At 42.5% G+C, this 25,235-nt stretch overlaps 1 protein-coding gene across 1 annotated transcript in view; it reads right to left on the bottom strand.

Moving 5' to 3' along the window:
* Nucleotides 1–20,116, bottom strand: part of LOC126354828 (monocarboxylate transporter 13-like) — a 91,502-nt gene extending 71,386 nt beyond the window's left edge. Inside the window, exons 1-2 of the mRNA XM_050004771.1 lie at nt 19,974–20,116; nt 2,779–3,026 (exon numbers count right to left, since the gene is read on the bottom strand). Of these exons, the coding sequence (XP_049860728.1) occupies nt 2,779–3,003 (225 nt within the window). The 5' untranslated portion in view covers nt 3,004–3,026; nt 19,974–20,116. The remainder of the gene's footprint in view (nt 1–2,778; nt 3,027–19,973) is intronic.
* Between the last annotated feature and the right edge of the window lie 5,119 nt (nt 20,117–25,235).

The following is a 25,235-nucleotide window of genomic DNA, read 5'->3' as shown; positions in this document are numbered from 1 at the left end:
AAAGTTTCTTCGCAGTTACCTTCTTTTATACATAAATTTGTCTGTCCAAAGTTTAAGACTGACTTCTACAGTATCGTCTATTTTTCTTGAACGGAACGGCCTATTGTGGTAATCATTATGGCAGTAACTGCAGTGCCAGAGAACTTAAACTACGACAAGAATGATCTTATGAACTTTTAAAATTAACTTACTTTTTGTCCCAACCTGCTATTCATTACGCATCATGCACACATACCCCTATTTTCTATTGCAGCTGATATTACCCGGTATTTATCAAACGAGAAATCCCTATCTTCTTCCTGTTTCACTTCATTGATTCATAGTACATTTAGATCCAGTGTTTTCAGTTCCCTTCTCAGATTTTGTAGCTTCGTCACCACATTCAAATTTCTGACATTCTCTTGACATGTTACTCTATCGCTTCTTTTTCAGTCTCTTTCTCATCTTCACCTCCTCCTTGGAAGTCCAGTTACGAAGATCCGAAGGGGCTGGGGAGGGGGAGGGGAGGCGGGGGAATAATCCAGAATTTTTTTCTAATACATGCAACATTTTCTGTGGTCTTCAGTACGGTGTCTTTTGTATCTTCATGCTGTAAATCATTGCCGATTCTTCCACCTTTTAGGTGCAGTTACCCACCATCAAGGGAAAAAGGGGGGTTTGAATATCCATCTGCCGCTCTGTCCTCTTTGAAAAGGGCGTTGTCGGAATTAGGGTGACTTCTTATATAGCAATGCATAGGTCGCCATGGCTGATTACTATTATTTGAAGTCGAAACAGTACGATCGTAAACAATGGTCTTCATACCTAGGCTATGCTAGCGTTTAAATGGAGAGGAAGTTGTTTCAACCGATCGTTTCCACCTATATTCGAAAACAAACGGTCCTTTCATTTTCTCTTTCATGGGAGGACTTACCCTTTCTGTCTTCACTAACTATCATTCGTTTGGTTTGCCATATTTTTTAAATTATCTATGTGTTGTTAAAATATGGTAAGTTACAGTCAAACTGTGAAATGGGTCAAATGGCTCTGAGCACTATGGGACTCAACTGCTGTGGTTATCAGTCCCCTAGAACTTAGAACTACTTAAACCTAACTAACCTAAGGACATCACACACATCCATGCCCGAGGCAGGATTCGAACCTGCGGCCGTAGCAGTCGCACGGTTCCGGACTGCGCGCCTAGAACCGCGAGACCACCGCGGCCGGCAAACTGTGAAACGGTAGGTTTACGTGGCTGGAAAATTTTCCGTAGCCAGAAAACTTATCCAAGTGGGTTAGAATCTTATGTCAAATGTAACTTCTAATTCCTCAAGGTTTTCGAGATCCTAAATGCTAGTTAATTCTCCGAGACCTATGCGAAGAATATTAAGTTCTATATAAGAGGTATGGTTATAAAATATTGCTGTAAAACATTTTATTTCAAAAACATACATATTCAGTTATCGTCGCAGTCACTACGCTCTCCCCTGCTCTATCCCTATAACGCTGCATTAGAATTTTCAATTGCTGGAAATAGTGCTGGACGTCTAGCTTGTGAGCTCCTTGATGACACGTGACGTATTTTCTTTCATTGCTTCAAAGGACTGGAGTCCTGTCTCTTTTAACACAGACTTGACTTAGGAGTATAGATAAAAGTCAGGCGAATAAGCTGGGTGGTGCAACACTGGGAGGCTGTACATCGCTAGATACTTCTTAACACACAGTGCGGTTCGAGTCGGTGCGTTGCCTTGATGCGGAACCCATGACTCGTTCTTCCACAATTTGGGTTTTTCTTTTTTCTTATTTGATCGCAGTGTTGAGCATGAACCTCAATGAAGTGTTAATTAATAGTTTGACCTTCAGGAACCCAGTGAAGATTCACAATTAAATGAACATCAAAAAAAAATCAGCCTCACTGTTAATTTGGATTTGCTCATTCGAGCTTTTTTCGCTCTCGGAGAAGGCGAGCCCTTATAGTACATGGTCTGGAGTTTTGTGTTCGTATCGTAAGTGAAAAGTAAAGATTCTTGGCATATAAATCTTTCAAAGAAATTAGCATACTTTTCAATGATATTCAAGGAGCCACTAGAAATATTTTAGCGAGCTTCTTTTTGTTCGATCGTGAGAAATTTTGGCTTTAGTTTCGAACACACTTTTCTCATGTTAAATTGTTTATATACAACTTGTCTTATGCATTTTTTGTTAACGTCCAGAATTTCAGCATTAGATCGAATACTCAAGTGACTTTTTAAATGTTTTAGATACTTTCAGCCGTTTTTTAAGTTGAAGGGGGGCCCGAGCGAGAGTCATCTTCAACGTCCTCTCGTCAAGCCTGGAAACGACTGAACCACTTAAAAGCTCACTTACCTGATAAACAGTCTTCGTCGTACACTAATTTTATTAAAATATAAGTTTCAGTAGCAGTTTTTCTAACTTTCATGTGAAACTTCATGTCAGTTCGTTGCTCTATTATCACATTTATCATTTTTCTGGCAAAACAAAATAACATCCCCTACACGAACCAAGGCCATGATCACACTGATTTGTCCACCGACACTAGGGTTCAAGAGATACAGCTATTTGTGGCTCATCTTTGGCGCATGCGTACTTACTCTGTGACAGCATTAGCCCCCTTGCTTTATAGCCATGCTTCATATGTAAAAGTACAAATGCTTTCATGATATTTGAGGGAGAGTCATGCATAACAAAATGCTATCGCGTTGCAGCCGGTCTTGGTGCTGATGCTCACTTTACTGTTAGCAATGCCTTTTGAGGTAACTTGGATATGTGGATACTCACGCTGTTGAAGGCGACGGAGGCGGCGACGACCCACCCCCAGCCCCCGTCCGGCGCCACCCCCTGCGGCTGCCCTGCCGGCGCCCGGCCATCCTCATGATGGGCCTCCTTCGCTCCTTCATCACGCCACTGATTCCTCTGCGGCTCCTCGTCAGGCCGTTCCAGCTTCTCTGCCTCCGTCAGATGATTCTCACGCTGCTGCTGGTCCTCATCAGCTACTAGTGCCATTCCTTAGGCACTTGTCGTACACTCTGACAAAAAAAGAAAAAAGATTTATTAAGTGAAGAACGTCAGTCAAAGTATTACTTAGTCAAGAGAGAGAGACATTTTCTCCTTTTTTATGTTAGTGCAATGTGGTTTTTGATATGCAAATGATCTTACATGACACGAGGGGGGTTCAATAAGTAATGCAACAATTTTTTTCTCTCTACCAGTTTCAGCTGAACAAAATGCGAAAATTGTTGTGGTACATCGTGCAATATTCCCGTAGCAGCCCCTTAAGATTCTAGAAGTCCCGAAAGGTGGCGGCACTATACATAGCTTTAAAAATGACGTCTGTAACGCAGGTGCGTTTCATTGTCATTGACTTACTTTGGGCGGAAAACAAGAGGACTTGAAAGGTGGATACACTGAGTCACAGCGCCAGAGATTGCGCCAAAGATTATTATTCAGCCGCCTCCACTGGCAGTTGCAACTGAGAAGTTGTTGAGGGCAGTAGTAGTTCTCAGGTAGCCGCAGTTAGAGTAGTAATTGTGACCATGTCGTGTGCACTTGTTCTGTTGGGAAAGACACCAGATGTTGTTGGTTTGGGGATGTTGTAATGATCAGAGTGTATTTTTCGTCAATATATATGAAGGTAAAGAAATTTTTTTATTTCAAATGTCTTATGCCTCTTGGTCACAGGTTCAGTCAACAAACCATCTGGCTCGTGTTCTTGTGTTAGACTGTAATTCTGCTTTCGAAATGCAATTATAGTATTTCTAGTTTTTTTTAATTACTTCAGTGTAAATCGTGTTTAAAACATCTTGTTTTATTGAGGTAGAACCGTTCCAGATGCTTTGTTGACTGAACCTGTGACAATGAGACATTTGAAATAAAAAAATTTCTTTACCTTCATATATATTGACGAAAAATACACTCTGATCATTACAACATCCCCAATCCAACATCATCTGGTGTCTTGCCCAACAGAACAACTGCACACGACATGGTCACAATTACTACTCTAACTGCAGCTACCTCAGAACTACTACTGCCCTCAACAACTTCTCAGTTGCAACTGCCAGTGGAGGCGGCTGAATAATAATCTTTGGCGCAATCTCTGGCGCTGTGACTCAGTGTAGCCACCTTTCACACTGTAGATATTCCTAGACGCTTGCAGGATGTCTACGGAGATCTGTTACTGAACGAAAGCGTGGTGATTCGTTGGGCGTCTGTTATCTTTACTACAAGGTCTATTGGAACTCCCGAGTGCTGGCCGGCCGCACACAGCTGTGACTCCCTCAATGTTGAAACGTGTGGACACTATCATTCGAGTGATCGAACGATCATAAACACCTTGCTGCTCAGCTGTATGTCTCGCTTGGTAGTGCTGACACAACCGTCCACTAGTTGGCGTGCTCAATGGCGTCTGCTCGCTCGGTTTCTCGTTGCCTATCAGAAGACCTTAAAGAGGCGCGAAGGACCCTACGTGTGGAGTTGTTTGCACGTTACGATGCTGATCGTGACAACTTTTTTCGGACATCGTCACAGGCGACGAAACGTGGATTCATCGCTTTGCACCGGAAACAAAATAGCAATCCGTCTAGCTGCGCTACAGCATCTCTCCTCCGAAGGAAAAGTTCAAAGCCTCGCCCTCAGTCGGTAAAGTCATCACGACAGTCTTTTGGGACTCTGAAGGGGTTATCATATTTGACGTCCTCCCTCATGGTGCAACGATCAACTCTGAAGTGCACTGTGCTACCGTCAGAAACTGAAGACATGATTTCAGCGTATTCGTCACCACAAAAATGAAAGCGAACTTGTCCTTCTCCATCTCAACGCAAACGCAATGCCTCACACAACTACGCGCACGCGAAACTAGCGCACAAAACTAAAACGGACTGTTCTTCCTCGTCCACCTCACTGCCCGGATCTCGAATCTTACCACTTCTGTGTCCGAATGAAGAACGCAGTCGGCGGGAAGCAGTAAGTGGATGGAGGGGTTATTGATGATGGCTCCATCTCTGTGTCCGAATGAAGAACGCACTCGGCGAGAAGCAGTAAGTGGATGGAGGGGTTATTGATGCTGTCTCCATCTCTGTGTCCGAATGAAGAACGCACTCGGCGGGAAGCAGTAAGTGGATGGAGGGGTTATTGATGCTGTCTCCATCTCTGTGTCCGAATGAAGAACGCACTCGGCGGGAAGCAGTAAGTGGATGGAGGGGTTATTGATGCTGTCTCCATCTCTGTGTCCGAATGAAGAACGCACTCGGCGGGAAGCAGTAAGTGGATGGAGGGGTTATGGATGCTGGCTCCATCTCTGTGTCCGAATGAAGAACGCACTCGGCGGGAAGCAGTAAGTGGATGGAGGGGTTATTGATGCTGGCTCCATCTCTGTGTCCGAATGAAGAACGCACTCGGCGGGAAGCAGTAAGTGGATGGAGGGGTTATTGATGCTGGCTCCATCTCTGTGTCCGAATGAAGAACGCACTCGGCGGGAAGCAGTAAGTGGATGGAGGGGTTATTGATGATGGCTCCATCTCTTTGTCCGAATGAAGAACGCACTCGGCGGGAAGCAGTAAGTGGATGGAGGGGTTATTGATGCTGGCTCCGACATCGACCAGTAGAGTGGTACCACGCCTGCTTATAGGCCATCCCAGTAATGTGACTTAAGAACGTCAAACTGAACGAAGATTATGTTGAAAAATTGGGTCTTGTAGTCAAAAGAGTGGGGCATAATATGGAGTCCTGGAATCCTAAATAAAACCAACCGCCTTTCAGAAAACAATGTGTTGCACTACTTATTGAACACCTCTCGCAACTGCAGAGGTTACTATTTCCCTATAACAAAATGTTTTCCATTAATTGCGTACGGGTTTGCTTGTGGTATCTGGCTAGTTTTAGCTGATACGAGGAGTGGCTAGTTTTTCCTTTGTGCGAAAAGTCACCGGGATAGAGGCTTACGTGGAGGCACCGTGAACGTGCGTGGTATCAGGAAAGGCACTGGTTTGCAGAGTATAGAAGCCCAGAATCTGGACCGCGGATAAGAACTGGCAGGAGTAGTGGGAGAGCACTCACGCGCGTAATAAGCCCGGTTTGTTATTTCACTGTGTCGCATGTAGTGTCTTGTTGGCGAGTGCAGAGAACAAGTCAAGAGATTCTGGGCACTTGTTTCGAGTGAAGATAATATTTTACGTAGGCCGTAGGAGGGCAGTCATGTGCACGTTAGGCCCCATTAGGAATTTCACCGTATCGTGGATGGTGCTGGTCTGGCGAGCAGGGGATGCTTGTGCAAAATTTGGGCAGTAGCAGGGATTACAAATAAAAACTTGTGAAGGACGTCGAGCGCTATCTTGCACGCTAGGCCTTCACATGGAACAGGAGCTTGGAGATTGACGACCTGACCTTTTGACACAGGATAAGAGCACTCATTGACTGGACTATGTCTTAACTAGTAACCAGAGTGGGAGCACTGGCGTCACCTTTTTCTAGGAACAGATGTGTGAGTCCTCCCACATTAGTCAGGATTTTCACCATGCTGCCAGCTCAAGGACTCACACCAAATCGTTGTAAATGTTTTTAAACTGAAAAGTTAAAAGATTAGCACAAGTAATGACAAACTTTTCGAAAGAGAAGGGAAATGTTTGCTACGCGGCCTCTCCTTGGTGGTGTTCCTAACATTCTGACTGATTGGAAAAAATATCTCTGAGCACTATGGGACTTAACATCTGAGGTTATCAGTCCCCTAGAACTTAGGAATACTTAAACCTAACTAAAATAAGGACATCAAACACATCCATGCCCGAGGCAGGATTCGAACGTGCGACCGTAGCGGTCGCGCGGGTCCAGGCTGAAGCGCCTAGAGTCTCTCGCTCACAGCGGCCGGCTGTCTGATTGGACGACCAGTAATTTTTTGCAGTCTTTTCGGAGAGAGCTTAGAGAAGCGTCGCTTTAAGAGCACTTTTGGTTGGGACGTGAAACAGAATAAGTTGTCAAGGCTACGACATGAAGCAGAATGGTACTCTTGGTCGTGACCGGGCCATAGGAGTACTCTTCGGCTGGACGGCGACTGAACTAAGAGATTCCACTACTGTGCTGGCTGTGGGCAGCACTTGCAGCTTCGCCGCCTTCTGCTGAATGTTCGCCCCTTAATTTTGGTAAATTCTGGAAGCAAATAGAAGCTTGGGAGTACGTGCGTTTTCAGTTGAAGCACAGCGTATCTCGGTTTAAAACATGCTCTGGCAGTCGATGGCTTAACCATGCTACAGTTATTTGGTTTCTTGCAAGTATTTTCCTACGCCCAACAGAAAGACGTAATCACCATGTCTGACACGAAACCGTATACTTAATTTACTCGAATGGTTTAGTAAGTTCGTTACCAGATTTTCTTCCCTTCCCCACTCAGTTTTTTCAGTCAATTGTTTAATTATATGGATTTCATATTCCGATTTCTAATCATCTACAGTGTGTGAGATAGTTAACTATTACGTTTGTTTATCATGTAATCTTCCTCCTGTGGAGTACTGTGGTCTAAGTTAGCAATGCTCCAATTCAGTATTTGGAGATGACCACCTTCAACGCTGTTATTACAATTAATTTCTACATGAACCGCACCCACGACTTACTTCTCAGGGACAACCCATTTTTCAATCCGTTTCCATTGTGCGCAGTTCATCAATTACATCTGAGGCAGAGGGGACCAATCTGCACGTCAACTGGATTTATTCTAATCATATAAAAGACAATGTTTACGTTTAGCTGTAGCCCAGTGGCGCCTTGGGTAGGTAACCGTTGAAATACGAAAGGGGAATAAAAGCTACTGCACACCTGTCATCAATAATATTGCAAAACTCACCTTCGTATAATGACTTTCTCCTCAGTCCGCAGCTCGTTGTCGTGAGGTAGCGTTCTCGCTTCCCACGCCCGGGTTCCCGGGTTCGATTCCCGAGGGGGTCAGGGATTTTCTCTGCCTCGTGATAACTGGGTGTTGTGTGATGTTCTTAGGTTAGTTAGGTTTAAGTAGTTCTAAGTTATAGTGGACTGATGTCCATAGATGTTAAGTCCCATAGTGCTCAGAGCCACTTTCTCCTCACAACGCGTCACTGGGTGAGGGAGGTGATACTCAGTGTACTCCTAGTAGAGCTACATCTACATCTACATCTACATGACTACTCTGCAATTCACATTTAAGTGCTTGGCAGAGGGTTCATCGAACCACAATCATACTATCTCTCTACTATTCCACTATTCCGAACAGCGAGCGGGAAAAACGAACACCTAAACCTTTCTGTTCGAGCTCTGATTTCTCTTATTTTATTTTGATGATCATTCCTACCTATGTAGGTTGGGCTCAACAAAATATTTTCGCATTCGGAAGAGAAAGTTGGTGACTGAAATTTCGTAAAATGGTCTCGCCGCGACGAAAAACGTCTATGCTGTAATGACTTCCATCCCAAATCGTGTATCATATCTGCCACACTCTCTCCCCTATAACGCGATAATACAAAACGAGCTGCCCTTCTTTGCACCCTCTCGATGTCCTCCGTCAATCCCACCTGGTAAGGATCCCACACCGCGCAGCAATATTCTAACAGAGGACGAACGAGTGTAGTGTAAGCTGTCTCTTTAGTGGACTTGTTGCATCTTCTAAGTGTCCTGCCAATGAAACGCAACCTTTGGCTCGCCTTCCCGACAATATTATCTATATGGTCCTTCCAACTGAAGTTGTTCGTAATTTTAACACCCAGGTACTTAGTTGAATTGACAGCCCTGAGAATTGTACTATTTATCGAGTAATCGAATTCCAACGGATTTCTTTTGGAACTCATGTGGATCATCTCACACTTTTCGTTATTTAGCGCCAACTGCCACCTGACACACCATACAGCAATCTTTTCTAAATCGCTTTGCAACTGATACTGGTCTTCGGATGACCTTACTAGAGGGTAAATTACAGCATCATCTGCGAACAGTCTAAGAGAACTGCTCAGATTGTCACCCAGGTAATTTATATAGATCAGGAACAGTAGAGGTCCCAGGACGCTTCCCTGGGGAACACCTGATATCACTTCAGTTTTACTCGATGATTTGCCGTCTATTACTACGAACTGCGACCTTCCTGACAGGAAATCACGAATCCAGTCGCACAACTGAGACGATACCCCATAGCTCCGCAGCTTGATTAGAAGTCGCTTGTGAGGAACGGTGTCAAAAGCTTTCCGGAAATCTAGAAATACGGAATCAACTTGAGATCCCCTGTCGATAGCGGCCATTACTTCGTGCGAATAAAGAGCTAGCTGCGTTGCACAAGAGCGATGTTTTCTGAAGCCATGCTGATTACGTGTCAATAGATCGTTCCATTCGAGGTGATTCATAATGTTTGAATACAGTATATGCTCCAAAACCCTACTGCAAACCGACGTCAATGATATAGGTCTGTAGTTAAATGGATTACTCCTACTACCCTTCTTGAACACTGGTGCGATCTGCGCAATTTTCCAGTCTGTAAGTACAGATCTATCGGTGAGCGAGCGGTTGTATATGAGTGCTAAGTAGGGAGCTATAGTATCAGCGTAATCTGAAAGGAACCTAATCGGTATACAATCTGGACCTGAAGACTTGCCCGTATCAAGCGATTTGAGTTGCTTCGCAACCCCTAAGGTATCTACTTCTAAGAAACTCATGCTAGCAGATGTTCGTGTTTCAAATTCTGGAATATTCCATTCGTCTTCCCTGGTGAAGGAATTTCGGAAAACTGCGTTCAATAACTCCGCTTTAGCGGCACAGTCGTCGATAACAGTACCATCGGCACTGCGCAGCGAAGGTATTGACTGCGTCTTGCCGCTTGTGTACTTTACATACGACCAGAATTTCTTCGGATTTTCTACCAAATTTCGAGACAATGTTTCGTTTTGGAACCTATTAAAGGCATCTCGCATCGAAGTACGTGCCAAATTTCGCGCGTCTGTAAATTTTAGCCCATTTTCAGGATTTCGCGTTCTTCTGAACTTCGCATGCTTTTTCCGTTGCCTCTGCAACAGCGTTCGGACCTTTTTTGTGTACCACGGGGGATCCGTTCCATCTCTTACCAATTTATGAGGTATGAATATCTCAATTGCTGTTGCTACTATATCTTTGAATTTGAGCCACATCTCGTCTACATTCGCATAGTCAGTTCGGAAGGAATGGAAATTGTCTTTTAGGAAGGCTTCTAGTGGCACTTTATCCGCTTTTTTAAATAAAATTATTTTGCGTTTGTTTCTGATGGATTTGGAAGAAATGGTATTGAGCCTAGCTACAATGACCTTGTGATCACTAATCCCTGTATCAGTCATGATGCTCTCTATCAGCTCTGGATTGTTTGTGGCCAAGAGGTCAAGTGTGTTATCGCAACCATTTACTATTCGCGTGGGTTCGTGGACTAACTGCTACTGTTTGGATGAGCAGACTATCTGTATGCATCTTTACGCTAGTCCCTATAAGGCTGCCACCTGCCTTATTGTTTTCTAGCTTTTGTTCCCATGGCATTTGGTGTGCGTAGTGTATCTAAAATGTGGCTCTCCAACCGCGAAGAGGTCAGCGTTTTACTTTGTATAAAACTCTGCGATGTAATTTATAAAATCATGTATCTGTAAGAGGGGACGCCAAAGCAAAGGATTCACTAAATAATGACGCTACAACCGAGATTTCCTGACGCTTCAGTATCTGAGATAGACACCCCTCGGCTTTTTACCGTGTAGTTCAGGGTGACATTTTCACTTTCACAACGAAGGCGTCAGGACTTACAGCTCGACAGAACACACAGTCTGCAGATTTTAACAGATGTGAGGAAATTAGCTGTCAGTCACGAGTGGAACGCTTTTACAGAGGAACATTGTTGGCTGAAGTGTGATTTTGTGTGCGTGGGGGAAGAAGAGGTTTACGGAAAAGCTTGCCAGTCGGATGGAAGAAAACGCCCCTATCAAATATTTCAGAACTCTAGGAAGAGTCATGCTCTTACCTGAATGTGACTTTGCTGTTAGTCAACATTTGAAATTTAGAGAGGGACGCAATGCACTCAATTTTGTACAGGTTTTCTTGCTAGAGTACTATTGCTCATCGTACCAGGCAAGGGAGCGGATTTCTGTAGCGTACTGAGGTATTGAGTACAAGCAGAGATACTGAGCATAGCTGCACTGCAACAGACTAGATTTGTTTTGATTACCATGGGACGTTGCTTTACATCGAATTTGATTATTCGTCCTGAAGGTGAATTCGTTCGAAAACCTGATTTCTTAATTGGTAACGATAAAGCGGCAGGAAGTGGACTTTGTGTTGGACGCATCCTAGCTGCTCTCAACTCATTCCCACCCATCATTTCTTACGGAGCGAGTGGTCGTGGCCGTTTGACGCTCCTCTTGATATCCAGAACATGCTACCTACGTTGAGAGTTGAATAATAATGTCTGCACGATACAATAAAGACAGTTTCTTTTCAGTGGTTGAGGCAATAGTCTTCTTAATAAGATTCATTGTCTCAAAGAATTATATTTATAGAACATTAGGTGTAAACATTGTGTGGCCGTTTGACGCTCCTCTTGATATCCAGAACATGCTACCTACGTTGAGAGTTGAATAATAATGTCTGCACGATACAATAAAGACAGTTTCTTTTCAGTGGTTGAGGCAATAGTCTTCTTAATAAGATTCATTGTCTCAAAGAATTATATTTATAGAACATTAGGTGTAAACATTGTGAGGCCTGGTGAGATCAGACTATCTCAGTTCTAAGTTACTCACGGGGAAGGAGCGGGCATACGCCTCTGAGGTGGGGGATTAAAAGTCTATCCTTTTGCTGACTGAACCTGGGCTAAATGCTCTTCCAGAAAAATAATTTGCTTTGTTCTACTGTGATGTGTATGCTTGTGCATGGGAGGGGGGGGGGGGGGGTGGTATTGGTATGATGAGTTAACCATTTCGCTACGGGGTGTAAATACTAACGGTTTACAGCGTACCACAGTGGTGTAAGTGAAGTCGAGACGAAGCAATTGATACAGGGCACTCGTGGTCTATCGAGCCGAGAATGAGCCTCAAATTGGTCAACAGACAACCACTAGACAGAGAGCTTCCACGACTCATGAGATTTTCGCTAAAACAGATCTTGAATAATAAAAGCTACGTCTTTGTACAGTTACAGAATGTAAAATAGACTTTTTTGTAAATTTTATCTTTAAGTACTATGATACTGATGGCATCAAACTAACAGTTAAATTGTTTTGTTTGTCTGGCATTCTTATAACCTCTTTATTCATCCGTAGATCTCTTTTGCGAGAATATTGGTCATGTCTTGGGATTACAGTTTAAGAACAACAAAAATAAAGTAATTCACGTGTACGTATATTTACAGACTTACATGTTTAGTACGACAACGATGGAACAGGTGGTCAATCATTGCTTTATAATGGAAACCATCCTGGCAGTTTCCTTAAATAATTCAGGGAAACCACAGAAAACCTAAATCAGGATGGCTGGATGAGAACTGGAGCCTCCACGCTCCCGAGTACAAGACTGTTCTGTTTAAAGCATTGCTCCCTGAGTTTACCCCTAGTGTACAATACTGTTTTACAAGTAAGTTATTTAATAATGAACAAGAGTAATGCTACACTGCTCACTCATTTTTCACTCCCAGTCACTGCACACACTACACGCATATCTACTGATGTCAGGACCATTTTGTGCACTGCAACTTCCCATTTGCTAGTATGAAAAAGATGAGTTAGTATCCCTCTATAAATAGCGAGAAAAAGGATAAGGTATTAGCATTATTCATTCCATAGCTTTGGGAGTAAGTTTTTCCAGAAAACGCAGAAAAGAAGAAAAACATTTAGTGTGAAAGTTTATGTGGAATGTGGAAGTGTTGTGCAGAATGTTAGATGTTTATTAAGGTTGTTTTTATTTGTGTTACTTTTTTTCACCAAACCCCTACTCTGCATTATCTAAGCAATCGTTCAGTGTGCAAAATGTGTAGATTAAGAGGTATTTTTAGCTGCTTTTTTAAAAATATGTTTGTTTTAACAATTTCTTCAAACTCCTGTCGTAATTTATTGTACGATTTCAATCCTTGGTAGAAAATGCTGTTTTAAGTATTGTGTTTATTCTTTTCTGTAGCTGTGAGTACAGTTTAGATGCCGGCCGCGGTGGTCTCGCGGTTCTAGGCGCGCAGTCCGGAACCGTGCGACTGCTACGGTCGCAGGTTCGAATCCTGCCTCGGGCATGGGTGTGTGTGATGTCCTTAGGTTAGTTAGGTTTAAGTAGTTCTAAGTTCTAGGGGACTAATGACCACAGCAGTTGAGTCCCATAGTGCGTAGAGCCATTTGAACCATTTTTGAACAGTTTAGATGTTGTTCCATTATCATCGGCGGAACTGTTTTTCGGTAATTATCAAAGCTAAATTTGGTGTGTACAGTTGATTGGTAAATCTATTCACACAGAGGAGACAAAATCCCCAGTGTTTTGAACAGATCTTTATGATGAGCTTGACTACTATTTTTCGTTACTATTCTTTTGCACTTATCTACAGTTTGAAAATTGTCTTTATATTTTATGCATTTATTCCCCAGAAAAGCATGCTACAACTAAGAATTGACTGTACATACGTAAAGTAAGTAATTAAAAGAGAGTGCTACACACTGCTGACAGTACTCTAAGGGCATAACACGCTGATGACATTCTGCCTACAAGTATCTTTGTGTGTTCACGCAACTTCAACAGAAAATAGATATTCATTCCTACAAATTGTGCTTTTTTCATGCAGCCCACACAGGTGCCATTTAATTTAATTCAAAAGTGTCATTCCCCTCTTCAAACTGAAATTCATGGCATTTGTTTTCACTGTGTTCAATGTCACCTTATTACTTTTTCGCCAATTGTAAACTTCCTTGAGGGTTTCATTTGTTTTTTGTGCAATGAGTTCTCTTGTTTTCTCAGTGACTATAACAATGCTATTATCAGCAGATAGGATTATTCCCAGTGACTAACATTGCTGGGAAAGTCATTAATGTATGTTGGGAACATTACTGATCCTAAAGTGCTTCCTTGAGGAACTCCTGCATTAATGTATTTTGGCTATGATAGGTGTTTCACTGACGTTTAGACTTATTTGAGGTATGTGTTACTCCTACTCTTTGTATCCTATCTGCAAGGTACGATCGGAAGCTGCTGTTAGCTAGGCCTCTTATATCTAATGCTCCTAGCTTATTAAGTAGGATATTATAGTCAACAATTTCAAAAGTATTGGAAGATTCAAAAGATATGTCTGCGAGTCACTCATCTTTGTCTAGAGTATGCAGCGGTATTTTTTTTTTTTCAATTCTGCTATAGTTGATTCTTTACTTCTACTACTTCGGAAGCCTACCTGTGATTCACTGAAAAAGTTTTATTTATGCCAGCAGGTCATTGATCTGTCTTCCGTAATTGACACAACTAGTTTTGAGAAAGGTGACAAGTGGGATATGGGTCGGTAATTTTCTGTACCTTCTGGATTACTTTGCTTATCAGAGATATAACTCCTGCTTGTTTTAAATATTCTGGAAACTTCTCTGATCTGAAGGAATCGCTTATTATGTTCGTCAGGGAGCTTGTTTACTCTCTATGCATTGTTTCAGGACGCACACATTGATGCTTCATCGAAGCCTAATGTTTTTTATTTTTTATTTTTGTACGGTTTTAGTGACTTCATGCTCTGTTGTTGTTAGCTACTTTATCATATGTAGTGAAAATATTTTATGGATGCTATATTTGTTTTTGGAGTTTGTGGTGTTACGTCACTGCAACACTTGATAAACGGTCATTAACAAAGTTTGCTGGGTAGTGGGGAATTGTTTATTACTTTATTCTCATCCCTTATTAGTTTTTTTATGCCTTTGTTTGTCTCTCTCTGTTTTATTTTTTATGACGCCGCAGACTGCTTTGTTTTTGTGTTTGCACTGCGTTTTCTTTTGTCAATAAATGACTTTTTTTTTCAGGAATCAGCTGCTTCCTATAAATTTTTCTGCGCCTAAGGTAAACATTTAAGAACTCTGACTCATTATGACTCTTTTTCATGGAACTAAGGTCTTAAGGGTTTGGGAAGACTCCTTAATAGATGTTGTTACCCTTTCAGTATCTGTGGCCACATGATCGATTACTTACGTAGTAATTATAGTAACACCCTTTGCACTCTTGACCAACAGTGACGCGCCAAAACTCTGGAGGAGACTGTTGCTAGTTTCATTTTTATGTTCATATTCATGTCTCTGTACAAAATTATGTTGATTTTTGTATTTATGACTTCATAGAGAAGTTCTGCTAATTTACTGAAAAAATTTTTGCTATAAAATACTGGACTTGAGCTTCTCCGTTCAATGCGACGGCCTTATGCCACCGTACTGGGATGGCCTGTATGCCCAAATGGTACCACGCTACTGGTCGACGCGGTAACCTACGTCTGGGTGCGTTAATAACCTGCCATCATCCAAGTACAGCTTCCCATCGAGTGCATCCTTCATTGGGCCAAACAGATGAAAGTCGGAACGTGCGAGATTCGGGCTGCAGGGTGGATGGGGAGGACCAGTCCAGTGAAGTTTTGCGACTTCCTCTACGCAGTCTTGTGTGAAGCCCTGCGTTGTCGTCAAGAAGGAGAACTGCGTGTGCATATTTGTAGCTACGAACACACTGAAGTCATTGTGTCAATTTCCTGGGGGTAGAGCAATACAGTTCCGAGTTGATCGTTGCTCCAGGGTGAGAACATTTTCAGAGTCCCAGAAGATCACAGCCGCGGTCCTACCGGCTGAGGTTTTGAACTTTTTCTTCGAAGTATAGGTGGTTTCGCACCACTCCATGGATTGCCATTTTGTTTCCGGTTGGAAGTGATGAAACGATGTTTCATCGCCTGTGACGATGTTCGACGAAAAATGTTACGATCACCCTCGTAACGTGTAAGCAACTCCACGCATAGGGTTCTTCATTGCACTTTATGGTATTCTGTTGGACGACGTGGAACCCAGTAAGCACACACCTTTGAGTATCACAACTGGTGGACGAGGGTACCAGCACTACCAACGGAGACGTGAAGTTGAGCAGCGAGGTGTTTGACTGCGATCCTTCGATCACCTCGAATGGGAATGTCGGTACGTTCCAACATTGCAGGAGTCAGAGCTGTGTGCTGCCGGCTGGCACGCGGGAGACAGGACATGTTTGAGCGACCTTCTTGCCGTGAAGACAGATTTCTCGCACAACGACTCGCCTTGCTTTCGTTCACTGCTAGGACTCCGAAGACATTCTTCAAGCTCCTATGAATATCTGCGATGTTCAGGTTTTCCGCCAAGAGAAACTCAATGACAGCTTTGTCCTCGAAACGCAACTCCGTCGCAGACCCCATTTTGAAAAGTTTGTATAGCGCCGCTACCCATCGGAACTTCATGAAACTACTGTACAGTGACTGAAGCAGGAATATTCCACGGAAATGTGTTGCATTTCTTACTGAACACACCCCACAGTTCGCTGCACTGCAACAACATCGCTTGTATTCTTCTCACAAAAGGTTTTCCCATACCTTCGCACTTAATGTGAAAGGATTAATTGAGTTTAACTATTTCCTCAAAAAGCTTTTTATATTATCTTTAATAATTTACCTTCCTATTAGCTTTATAGTCTAAAAGGTTGTGAAATTATGGTCTTTTTTCCCCTTCATCTGTTCAGGTCCCCCCTCCCCCCATCTGCCCTTGCCTGTGGTGTCATTTTCGTGCCGACTTTTTAGTGCAGTGCTTCTAGTGATTGTTAAGTGTTGTGCGTCTTTTCCGAAGTGTTGCGAACGGACATCATACTGTCGCAGGGTGTGATTTTTATATCTCTTCCGAACAGAAACCAGACTGTCGCCGTGATTTTTAATTGTCTATCTATTATTTCTCCTGTCTGTTTCCTGTGTATTTTACACTCCTGGAAATGGAAAAAAGAACACATTGACACCGGTGTGTCAGACCCACCATACTTGCTCCGGACACTGCGAGAGGGCTGTACAAGCAATGATCACACGCACGGCACAGCGGACACACCAGGAACCGCGGTGTTGGCCGTCGAATGGCGCTAGCTGCGCAGAATTTGTGCACCGCCGCCGTCAGTGTCAGCCAGTTTGCCGTGGCATACGGAGCTCCATCGCAGTCTTTAACACTGGTAGCATGCCGCGACAGCGTGGACGTGAACCGTATGTGCAGTTGACGGACTTTGAGCAAGGGCGTATAGTGGGCATGCGAGAGGCCGGGTGGACGTACCGCCGAAATGCTCAACACGTGGGGCGTGAGGTCTCCACAGTACATCGATGTTGTTGCCAGTGGTCGGCGGAAGGTGCACGTGCCCGTCGACCTGGGACCGGACCGCAGCGACGCACGGATGCACGCCAAGACCGTAGGATCCTACGCAGTGCCGTAGGGGCCGCACCGCCACTTCCCAGCAAATTAGGGACACTGTTGCTCCTGGGGTATCGGCGAGGACGGTTCGCAACCGTCTCCATGAAGCTGGGCTACGGTCCTGCACACCGTTAGGCCGTCTTCCGCTCACGCCCCAACATCGTGCAGCCTGCCTCCAGTGGTGTCGCGACAGGCGTGAATGGAGGGACGAATGGAGACGTGTCGTCTTCAGCGATGAGAGTCGCTTCTGCCTTGGTGCCAATGATGGTTGTATGCGTGTTTGGCGCCGTGCAGGTGAGCGCCACAATCAGGACTGCATACGAGCGAGGCACACAGGGCCAACAACCGGCATCATGGTGTGGGGAGCGATCTCCTACACTGGCCGTACACCTCTGGTGATCGTCGAGGGGACACTGAATAGTGCACGGTACATCCAAACCGTCATCGAACCCATCGTTCTACCATTCCTAGACCGGCAAGGGAACTTTCTGTTCCAACAGGACAATGCACGTCCGCATGTATCCCGTGCCACCCAACGTGCTCTAGAAGGTGTAAGTCAACTACCCTGGCCAGCAAGATCTCCGGATCTGTCCCCCATTGAGCATGTTTGGGACTGGATGAAGCGTCATCTCACGCGGTCTTCACGTCCAGCACGAACGCTGGTCCAACTGAGGCGCCAGGTGGAAATGGCATGGCAAGCCGTTCCATAGGACTACATCCAGCATCTCTACGATCGTCTCCATGGGAGAATAGCAGCCTACATTGCTGCGAAAGTTGGATATACACTGTACTAGTGCCGACATCGTGCATGCTCTGTTGCCTGTGTCTATGTGCCTGTGGTTCTGTCAGTGTGATCATGTGATGTATCTGACCCCAGGAATGTGTCAATAAAGTTTCCCCTTCCTGGGACAATGAATTCACGGTGTTCTTATTTCAATTTCCAGGAGTGTATTATCATCGCTCACCATTTGTTTTTATTTTTTAACCTTCCACAATTTTCCGCCGTTTTAAATTTACGTCACCGTTTTATCGCCTGCTTTAAAAATTCTATAGGCTGAAGAGCAGCGTACTAAGGTGCCGCCAGCTCACCCCCTTCGGAGGGAATGAAAATACAATAAAGGAAAAAAAAAATTACGGTCAGGAAAAATTTCGTTGAACCACCCTGGTATAATTATCCAGTCACAGTGAGCTCTAGATAACTAGATAATTGGTTGAATAGCAGCCATTTTCTTTGGGGTTAGTGCCCTGTCTGCTAGAGCAAACCAGGTCGGCAAGGGTTCACTCCAGTGCAAGTTTGTGCCGCTCTCGGCTGTCACTGCATGTCCTGGACAGGAGGGCTGACGGAGCAGCGCGCACCTGCTGTGCTAAAATTTTGATCTGATCCCTAAAGGAAAAGCAGACGTTCTCTGATAAGATCATCTTTTTTACAAGTGCACTCCGAGGTATTTGAATCCTGATCCCTGTAATATGTTTTGAAATTTCAAGGATTTGAAATGACTCGGAAAGCGGATCCATAGCAATGTATTGAACATTAGGAGGTGTCAAGTAGATTGAGCGTATTAGTGAGGAAAATCTAAATGATAACTGCCTGCAGCTCTGAAGTAAATAACATGGTTACTAACAAACACAGGCACACAGGAACGCCACGACTTTTGCGTGAAAAAATTTGGAAATGGCGTCCCGCTGGTCTCGATTATCACCGGATATAGTTCTCGTTCGATGCATCGAAACGAACATGGAAATAACTATAGAGAAATTCGTAATTGCTGATTTGTGAAAGTTATTAATTACAACGAATGAGCTATTGTTAATCTGGGACTAATACAGCTTATTCAGTACTGTAACGTCAAAAATTACCTTACACCGATTAATGTGATATGCAAGCAAAAAATAATCAACAGGTTTTAAATTATAGCGCTTGGATGTGCATAGCTATGGAAACTAAAGCAGACGAGAAAAACAGTTACGTTTAATATTTAGTTACGTCACTGTGTCATCCACTTCATGACTGAAGTAAACACATATAAAGCAAAACACAGTAGACAATAGTTCACTTTCAGTAGACCAATTTGTTCTGGTCCTTTAAGGCTAAACTCTGGTCATAATTTCCTTGTAGTGTTGTCTCGAACCTCGTACCCCTCCTCCGCTGAACATCTCACCGACACTTCAACACAGAATTTTAATTCAGTTCTAAAAATCTGGTTATCGCCACAGTTACAACACTGAAGAAGTCTGAATACAGAGAAACCATCCATCAATAAAACGAAATAGACAGAACGCTCTGTCTGATCCAAATTAACCCTCACATTGATAATCAATTTGGTTGTAGTGAACACTCTTCGTAGGATGGATATGTGATAGACATATCGGTTTACACCCGGACTATTCTGTTCACATGGGCGGTTAAAGACAAGACATACATCAGTTGGTAGCTGTACTCAGTGGAGCACAAATATCGCCATTAGAGAGTTCTAAAGTACTGCTTCCATTTTATCGTGATTTGTCAATCGAAGACGACTTCCTGCGTGCTACGGTACTTTTACAGTCGTTTGAATAGTCCCATTCCCTGGAGACTTACCTGCGATTTAAGTGCCTGTCCCTGACAGATTTCGAACAGAAGTGAGCTTTGTCAGCTGCAGCCGTCCTTCGTCTGCGCAGCAAACAGTGCTTCTCAGTGCGCTTGTAGAGTCACTGGGACTTCGGAACGCCTCCTCATACGTCGCTGCTCCCCAGATCTGTTTGGCTTTATGTAATTGCCTCTGGCGCCGGCACCTCAAACGAGATAGCGAAAGAAGTTCCTATTATTCTGGTGGTCGCATCAGCGGACTGTGTCACTAAATTACCGCGGAAACAGTCCTCTTCTTTATCATGATACGTAGACAGTCTTCTTCCCAGCAATCAAAAAGCACTTGTGACATCGTTATAAGCACTTTCTAGGACGCCATGATAAAAAGCGAAGGGCATGTCAGCTTTAAGGACAATAGTACACCAGTACTTGTTAGTTCGATTAACTGCGAAAACTAATTTCTTCAGGACTCTAAATTAGAGCCGTGCCTACCAGAGCGTGGAGTGCTCAAGAAAACTTATTCTTTTGCTTTCAGAATATAATTTTTGGTTTTAGCCCCCAATTTTAGCCCCCCCACAGCTGTTACGCAGCTTGCGAATGATGTAATTATTTATCCATATCTTAGCTTACTGATAGCAGCCTTGTTTGTTTGGTGACGCCGCGTGGCGCACTATAACACAGCCTTGTGCAATGACTCATGCCATGGTCTTTTAAATTTGCCAAACCAGTCGGAGCCGGTATCGCCACAGAAACTTTTGAATGAGTTTTGACTGTAATAAACTCTGTTTCTAACGTTCCAGTTCACAGTATGTAGTAGTATGTCAGACCCGCTAATATTTTCATTTTATGATGGGTGAATTTTAATTGTTTTTTGGCGATATTTGCATGTGAAATTGCCTGCTTATAGGTATCAGAAGCTACCAGTGTTCTCTCCATATATTTCGTTTCTGACAGATATCGTTATGCAAAATTTTTTTGATGAAAATATTTTTTTATCTAAGGATTATCCATTGGATAACTTTTAGCTATGGAACATTTATAGGCTTTTTTAAGCTGTCGTAACGAAATCGTAGCATACTCATAACTAGCGGAAAAGATAAACTGCTGATCTTGTAGTCCAATGTTAACTTTGATTATGTGGCAGACATTGAATCGACAATCCAATTATAAAAACTCATTACCGCAAAATAATTACAAATTCGTGATAGCGTTGGCCATGTTCGTCATGTCGTCAAATAATATAATAAACATACACCTAAATTTCAGACAAATTCCGAATATTTAAGTAGATGGACTAACCAGGCATTTAATTGTAAATGATATCTTTTCTTCAAATACCTGCTATTATCATCCGAATATTGGTTATACATCTACATCTACTTTATTACCCTGCAATTCACAATTAAGTGCTTGTCAGAAGGTTCATCGAACCATCTTCAAGATATTTCTCCACCGTCCCACTCTCAAAGGCGAAAAACAAAAACAATCTCTTAAATCTTTCCGTGCGAGCCCTGATTTCTCTTATTTCATCATGACGATTATTCCTTCATGTGTAGGTGGGTGCCAACAGAATATTTTCGCAGCTGGAGGAGAAAGTTGGTGACTGAAATTTCATGAGATCCTGCCGCAACGAAAAATGCCTTTGTTTTAATGATTGCGATCCGAATTCACATATCACGTCCCTAGCTCTCTCATCCCTGTTTTGTGATAATACAAAACGAGCTGCCATTCCTTCAACTTTTTTAATGTTCTCTGCTATATCCTTCTGATAGGGATCCCACACCACGCAACAGTACTCCAGGAGAAACGGACAAGCGTGATGCAAGCAGTTTGTGTTTTGCCAATAAATCACAGTCTTTGGTTTGCTTTACCCACGAAATTATGTGATTGTTCAACGTAATTGTAATCCCTACGAATTTAGTTGTATTTACAACCATTAGATTTGAATGATTTTTCGTGTAACCGAAACTTAGCGGGTTTCTTTTAGTACTCATATGGATGGCTTAACACTTTTCATTATTTACAGGCAACTGCCACTCTTCGTGCCATACATATATGTTGTCTAAATCATTTTGTATCGGTTTTGATCTTCTGATGTCTTTAATAGACTATAAAAGACAGCATCATCTGCAGACAACTTAAGACGTCTGCTCAGATTGTCTCCTAATTCGGTTACGTAGGTAAGGAACAGTAGAGGGCCTATAACACTACCTTGGGGAACGCCATAAATCAGTTCTGTTTTACTCGATGACTTTCAGTCACTCACTTCGAACTGTGACCTCTTCGACAAGAATTAACGAATTTAGTAGTACAACTGAGACGATACTCCATAACCACGCAATTTGATTACGTTCCCGTTGTGAAGAACGGTGTCAAAAACCTTCTGGAAATCTAAAACCATGGTATCAGTTTGACATCCCTGTCGGTAGTGCTCATTACATCCTGAGAAGAAAGAGCAAATTGTATTTCACAAGAGCGATATTTTCTGAATCCGTGCTGACTATTTTCAGTTAATGTTCAACATACTTCTTTAATAGGAGAAGGATAGTTACACACTCATTATTATATAGATAATGTTGTAGAGAATTTGAAACTTCCGCTTTGAATATAGAAAAAGGCTGTGCTGGTAAACTTCCACGTTATTTGATACTGAAACAGCTGATTTAGCGCAAAGTAATCTGACTTTTAATAATCCCTACAAAAGAATAGCCTTGACTAACAATTACCTATCCCTCATTAATCACTTATCTCACCAAAATCTACCTTACTCTAACTACTGGAATACAGCGAGCGCAAATACTGCCAACTAAATAAAAGATTCTAACTACTGAAGGCACTAACTACTGATAGGCATATAGTTAGCAAATGAAAGATTTTGATAGAGAACATACAATGTATTTGTCTTAATAGTGTTCAAAAGTCATAATATATATATAGAGTTTTGAGATGTTAACATGAGCGGACGATCTGGACGTGTATATATATTCGTGACATCCAGTTTGACAAATTTTCTTTCTCTGACGGACACACGTCCAGATCGTCCGCTCATGTTAACATCTCAAAACTCTGGCATCTCCCCACATCTACCACTGCTGGCGGCTCACCTCCAACCGCTTAACGCTACGCGCTGTTCACATCCAACTGCCCAACGAATAATCCAACAGTGAGTCCAACCAGCCACACAGACTGCACACAGCGCAGTCAGCGATTTTAATATAGAGCACTACGTGACGTCACCAATATAAAAACTAAACAGCCTAATTACAAATTTCAGAAGACAAAAAGACAATTTAATATCTGCATTACTGTCGTGCATGTCCGAGTAAGCTAGCACACATAGCGAGGTGAGACGAGCACAACCTAATTGAATAGGGTCCGCATTAAGAACTGAGGAGACGGAGAAGTCATGATCGAATCCTGGGTAATGTTTGATTCCATATACGTTAGATGTGTCTATCCTTGAGTGACTGAAGCGAGGACCGGTGTCTTATTCGTGGTGTATCTAAAAAAAAACAACGTCTTGAATAACTATTTGTTGGCTGTAGATAATAAATTTTTGTTGGTTGTAGATAAAAACAGCAAGTGCTCTGGGTACAAATCGTGCAGAAACTATTCGCCATATGTTTCCAGACGGAACGACTGATTTAAGGAAAGACAGTGAAAGAAATCCCACGCTTATACAGCTCCTTCACGATTACTTGAAGCCATAAAGAACAGTTATGCAACAAAGTGTTTTGCAATGTATGCTAAAGGTATGAGATTTTTTAATGCTGTGTCTGATTAAGGTTTCAAAGAACTAGAAAAAGAATTAATAGATCTAGGTACACATTATGGAGAATTCAAGGCTACACACGTCGTTTCTAGTCCTTCTGCTATAAGTAGACATGTAAAGGAACAGGCTGATTAATTTCGAAAAAGGATTATCCTTTCTATTACTTGACGGTTACGGCATATTACATAGACATACACTGGTCTTTTGTAAATAACATTTTATTTATAACTAATTTCCTCGTCGTTAAGAAGCCTGAAGCGAATATTATAAGAGAAATAGAAAAGAGGATGGCTGATTGGGAGGATATAATAATGACTTACAAGAAGAATTGTTCATTTCCTGACACCATTTAAGGAGGCTACAGATTAATTAAAAGGCGGAAAAGAACCTACAGTCCAGTTAGTCCTTGTTCGATGAAGTGTTTGTTAATAACTCTGCCAGAGTTACAGTACATATGACATATTTGTTAGGAAACGCTTCATGAGGTGTTAAAAAAGTTGGTGGTACAACAAAATGTTGAAGCTGAGAAAGAAGATTCTTATTTGGTTTCATAAGTTTCAACAAACCTTCAGTGTCAATGATAATATCTAAGAGGTGAGTTTAATTATTGCAGTTACAAGTATAGTTTCACGATGATGTGACTAAGACATCGATTTATAATAAACTAGTCTAACTCATGTTCACTGATGTGTATTTTTTTAACAGAACATGAAACTGCTTAAAGACATAGTCTTGTCTATTCTAGGGGAGAAGGTTGTAATTACTTCCACAAACCTGCTATGTTCCTGTGGCCGTCTTTTGGTGATCTCAATATGATTCAAACTAAAAAACAGGATATGCTGAGCTCTGTGATGTAAATGTGTAAAGGTCATTCCAGTACAGCATGTAATCATAAACGTAACCACTTCTGTTTACTAATAGTATTGTATTTTACAGCCCAACGCAAGTGTTAACCTAAATTTCGTGTAATATGAAACTTGAGTTTCTTCAGGCGTACAAGATGTTCATACAACTTACGAGAATTCAGCCGGGTGATGTCTTCAGCAAAAGCCAATGCGGCTGCCGAAGGCGGCTACTAGCTCACTTCTCGTAAGCTAATTCCATATTGCGTATAACATTTCAACAACGTAAAACGCATTTTTTCCCTGGTAAGTCTTCATGAATTCCAGATTAGCTTCACGTTACTTCCCTCTCTTTTCATCACTACTACACAGCTTACAGTTGCAGTGTCATCCTCGCCCAAAAACAGAGGTCGTTTCAGGGACTAGAAGACTAACATATCCTCTGCAGTAAAAGGTGTGGATCTCTATATTTTAATGCACTACGAAGATGATGGCATCTTACGGTAGTGGAGCAGACATGAAAAGATCTACAAGGATTGTTTGCATTTCCAGGACGTATTTTATCTTCTCCAGTACCAAGTGAACGGTGCTTTAGTGAAGTTGGTATGCTATTAATAAATCACCGTCACTCTTCCACTCTTTAAAAGCAGTAAGAATATG

This window comes from Schistocerca gregaria, chromosome 3 (genome assembly GCF_023897955.1).
Source record: "Schistocerca gregaria isolate iqSchGreg1 chromosome 3, iqSchGreg1.2, whole genome shotgun sequence".
NCBI classification, from domain to species: Eukaryota; Metazoa; Arthropoda; class Insecta; order Orthoptera; family Acrididae; genus Schistocerca; species Schistocerca gregaria.
Note: the sequence above shows the minus strand (reverse complement) of the source record. Positions and strands in the feature narration are given on the sequence as shown.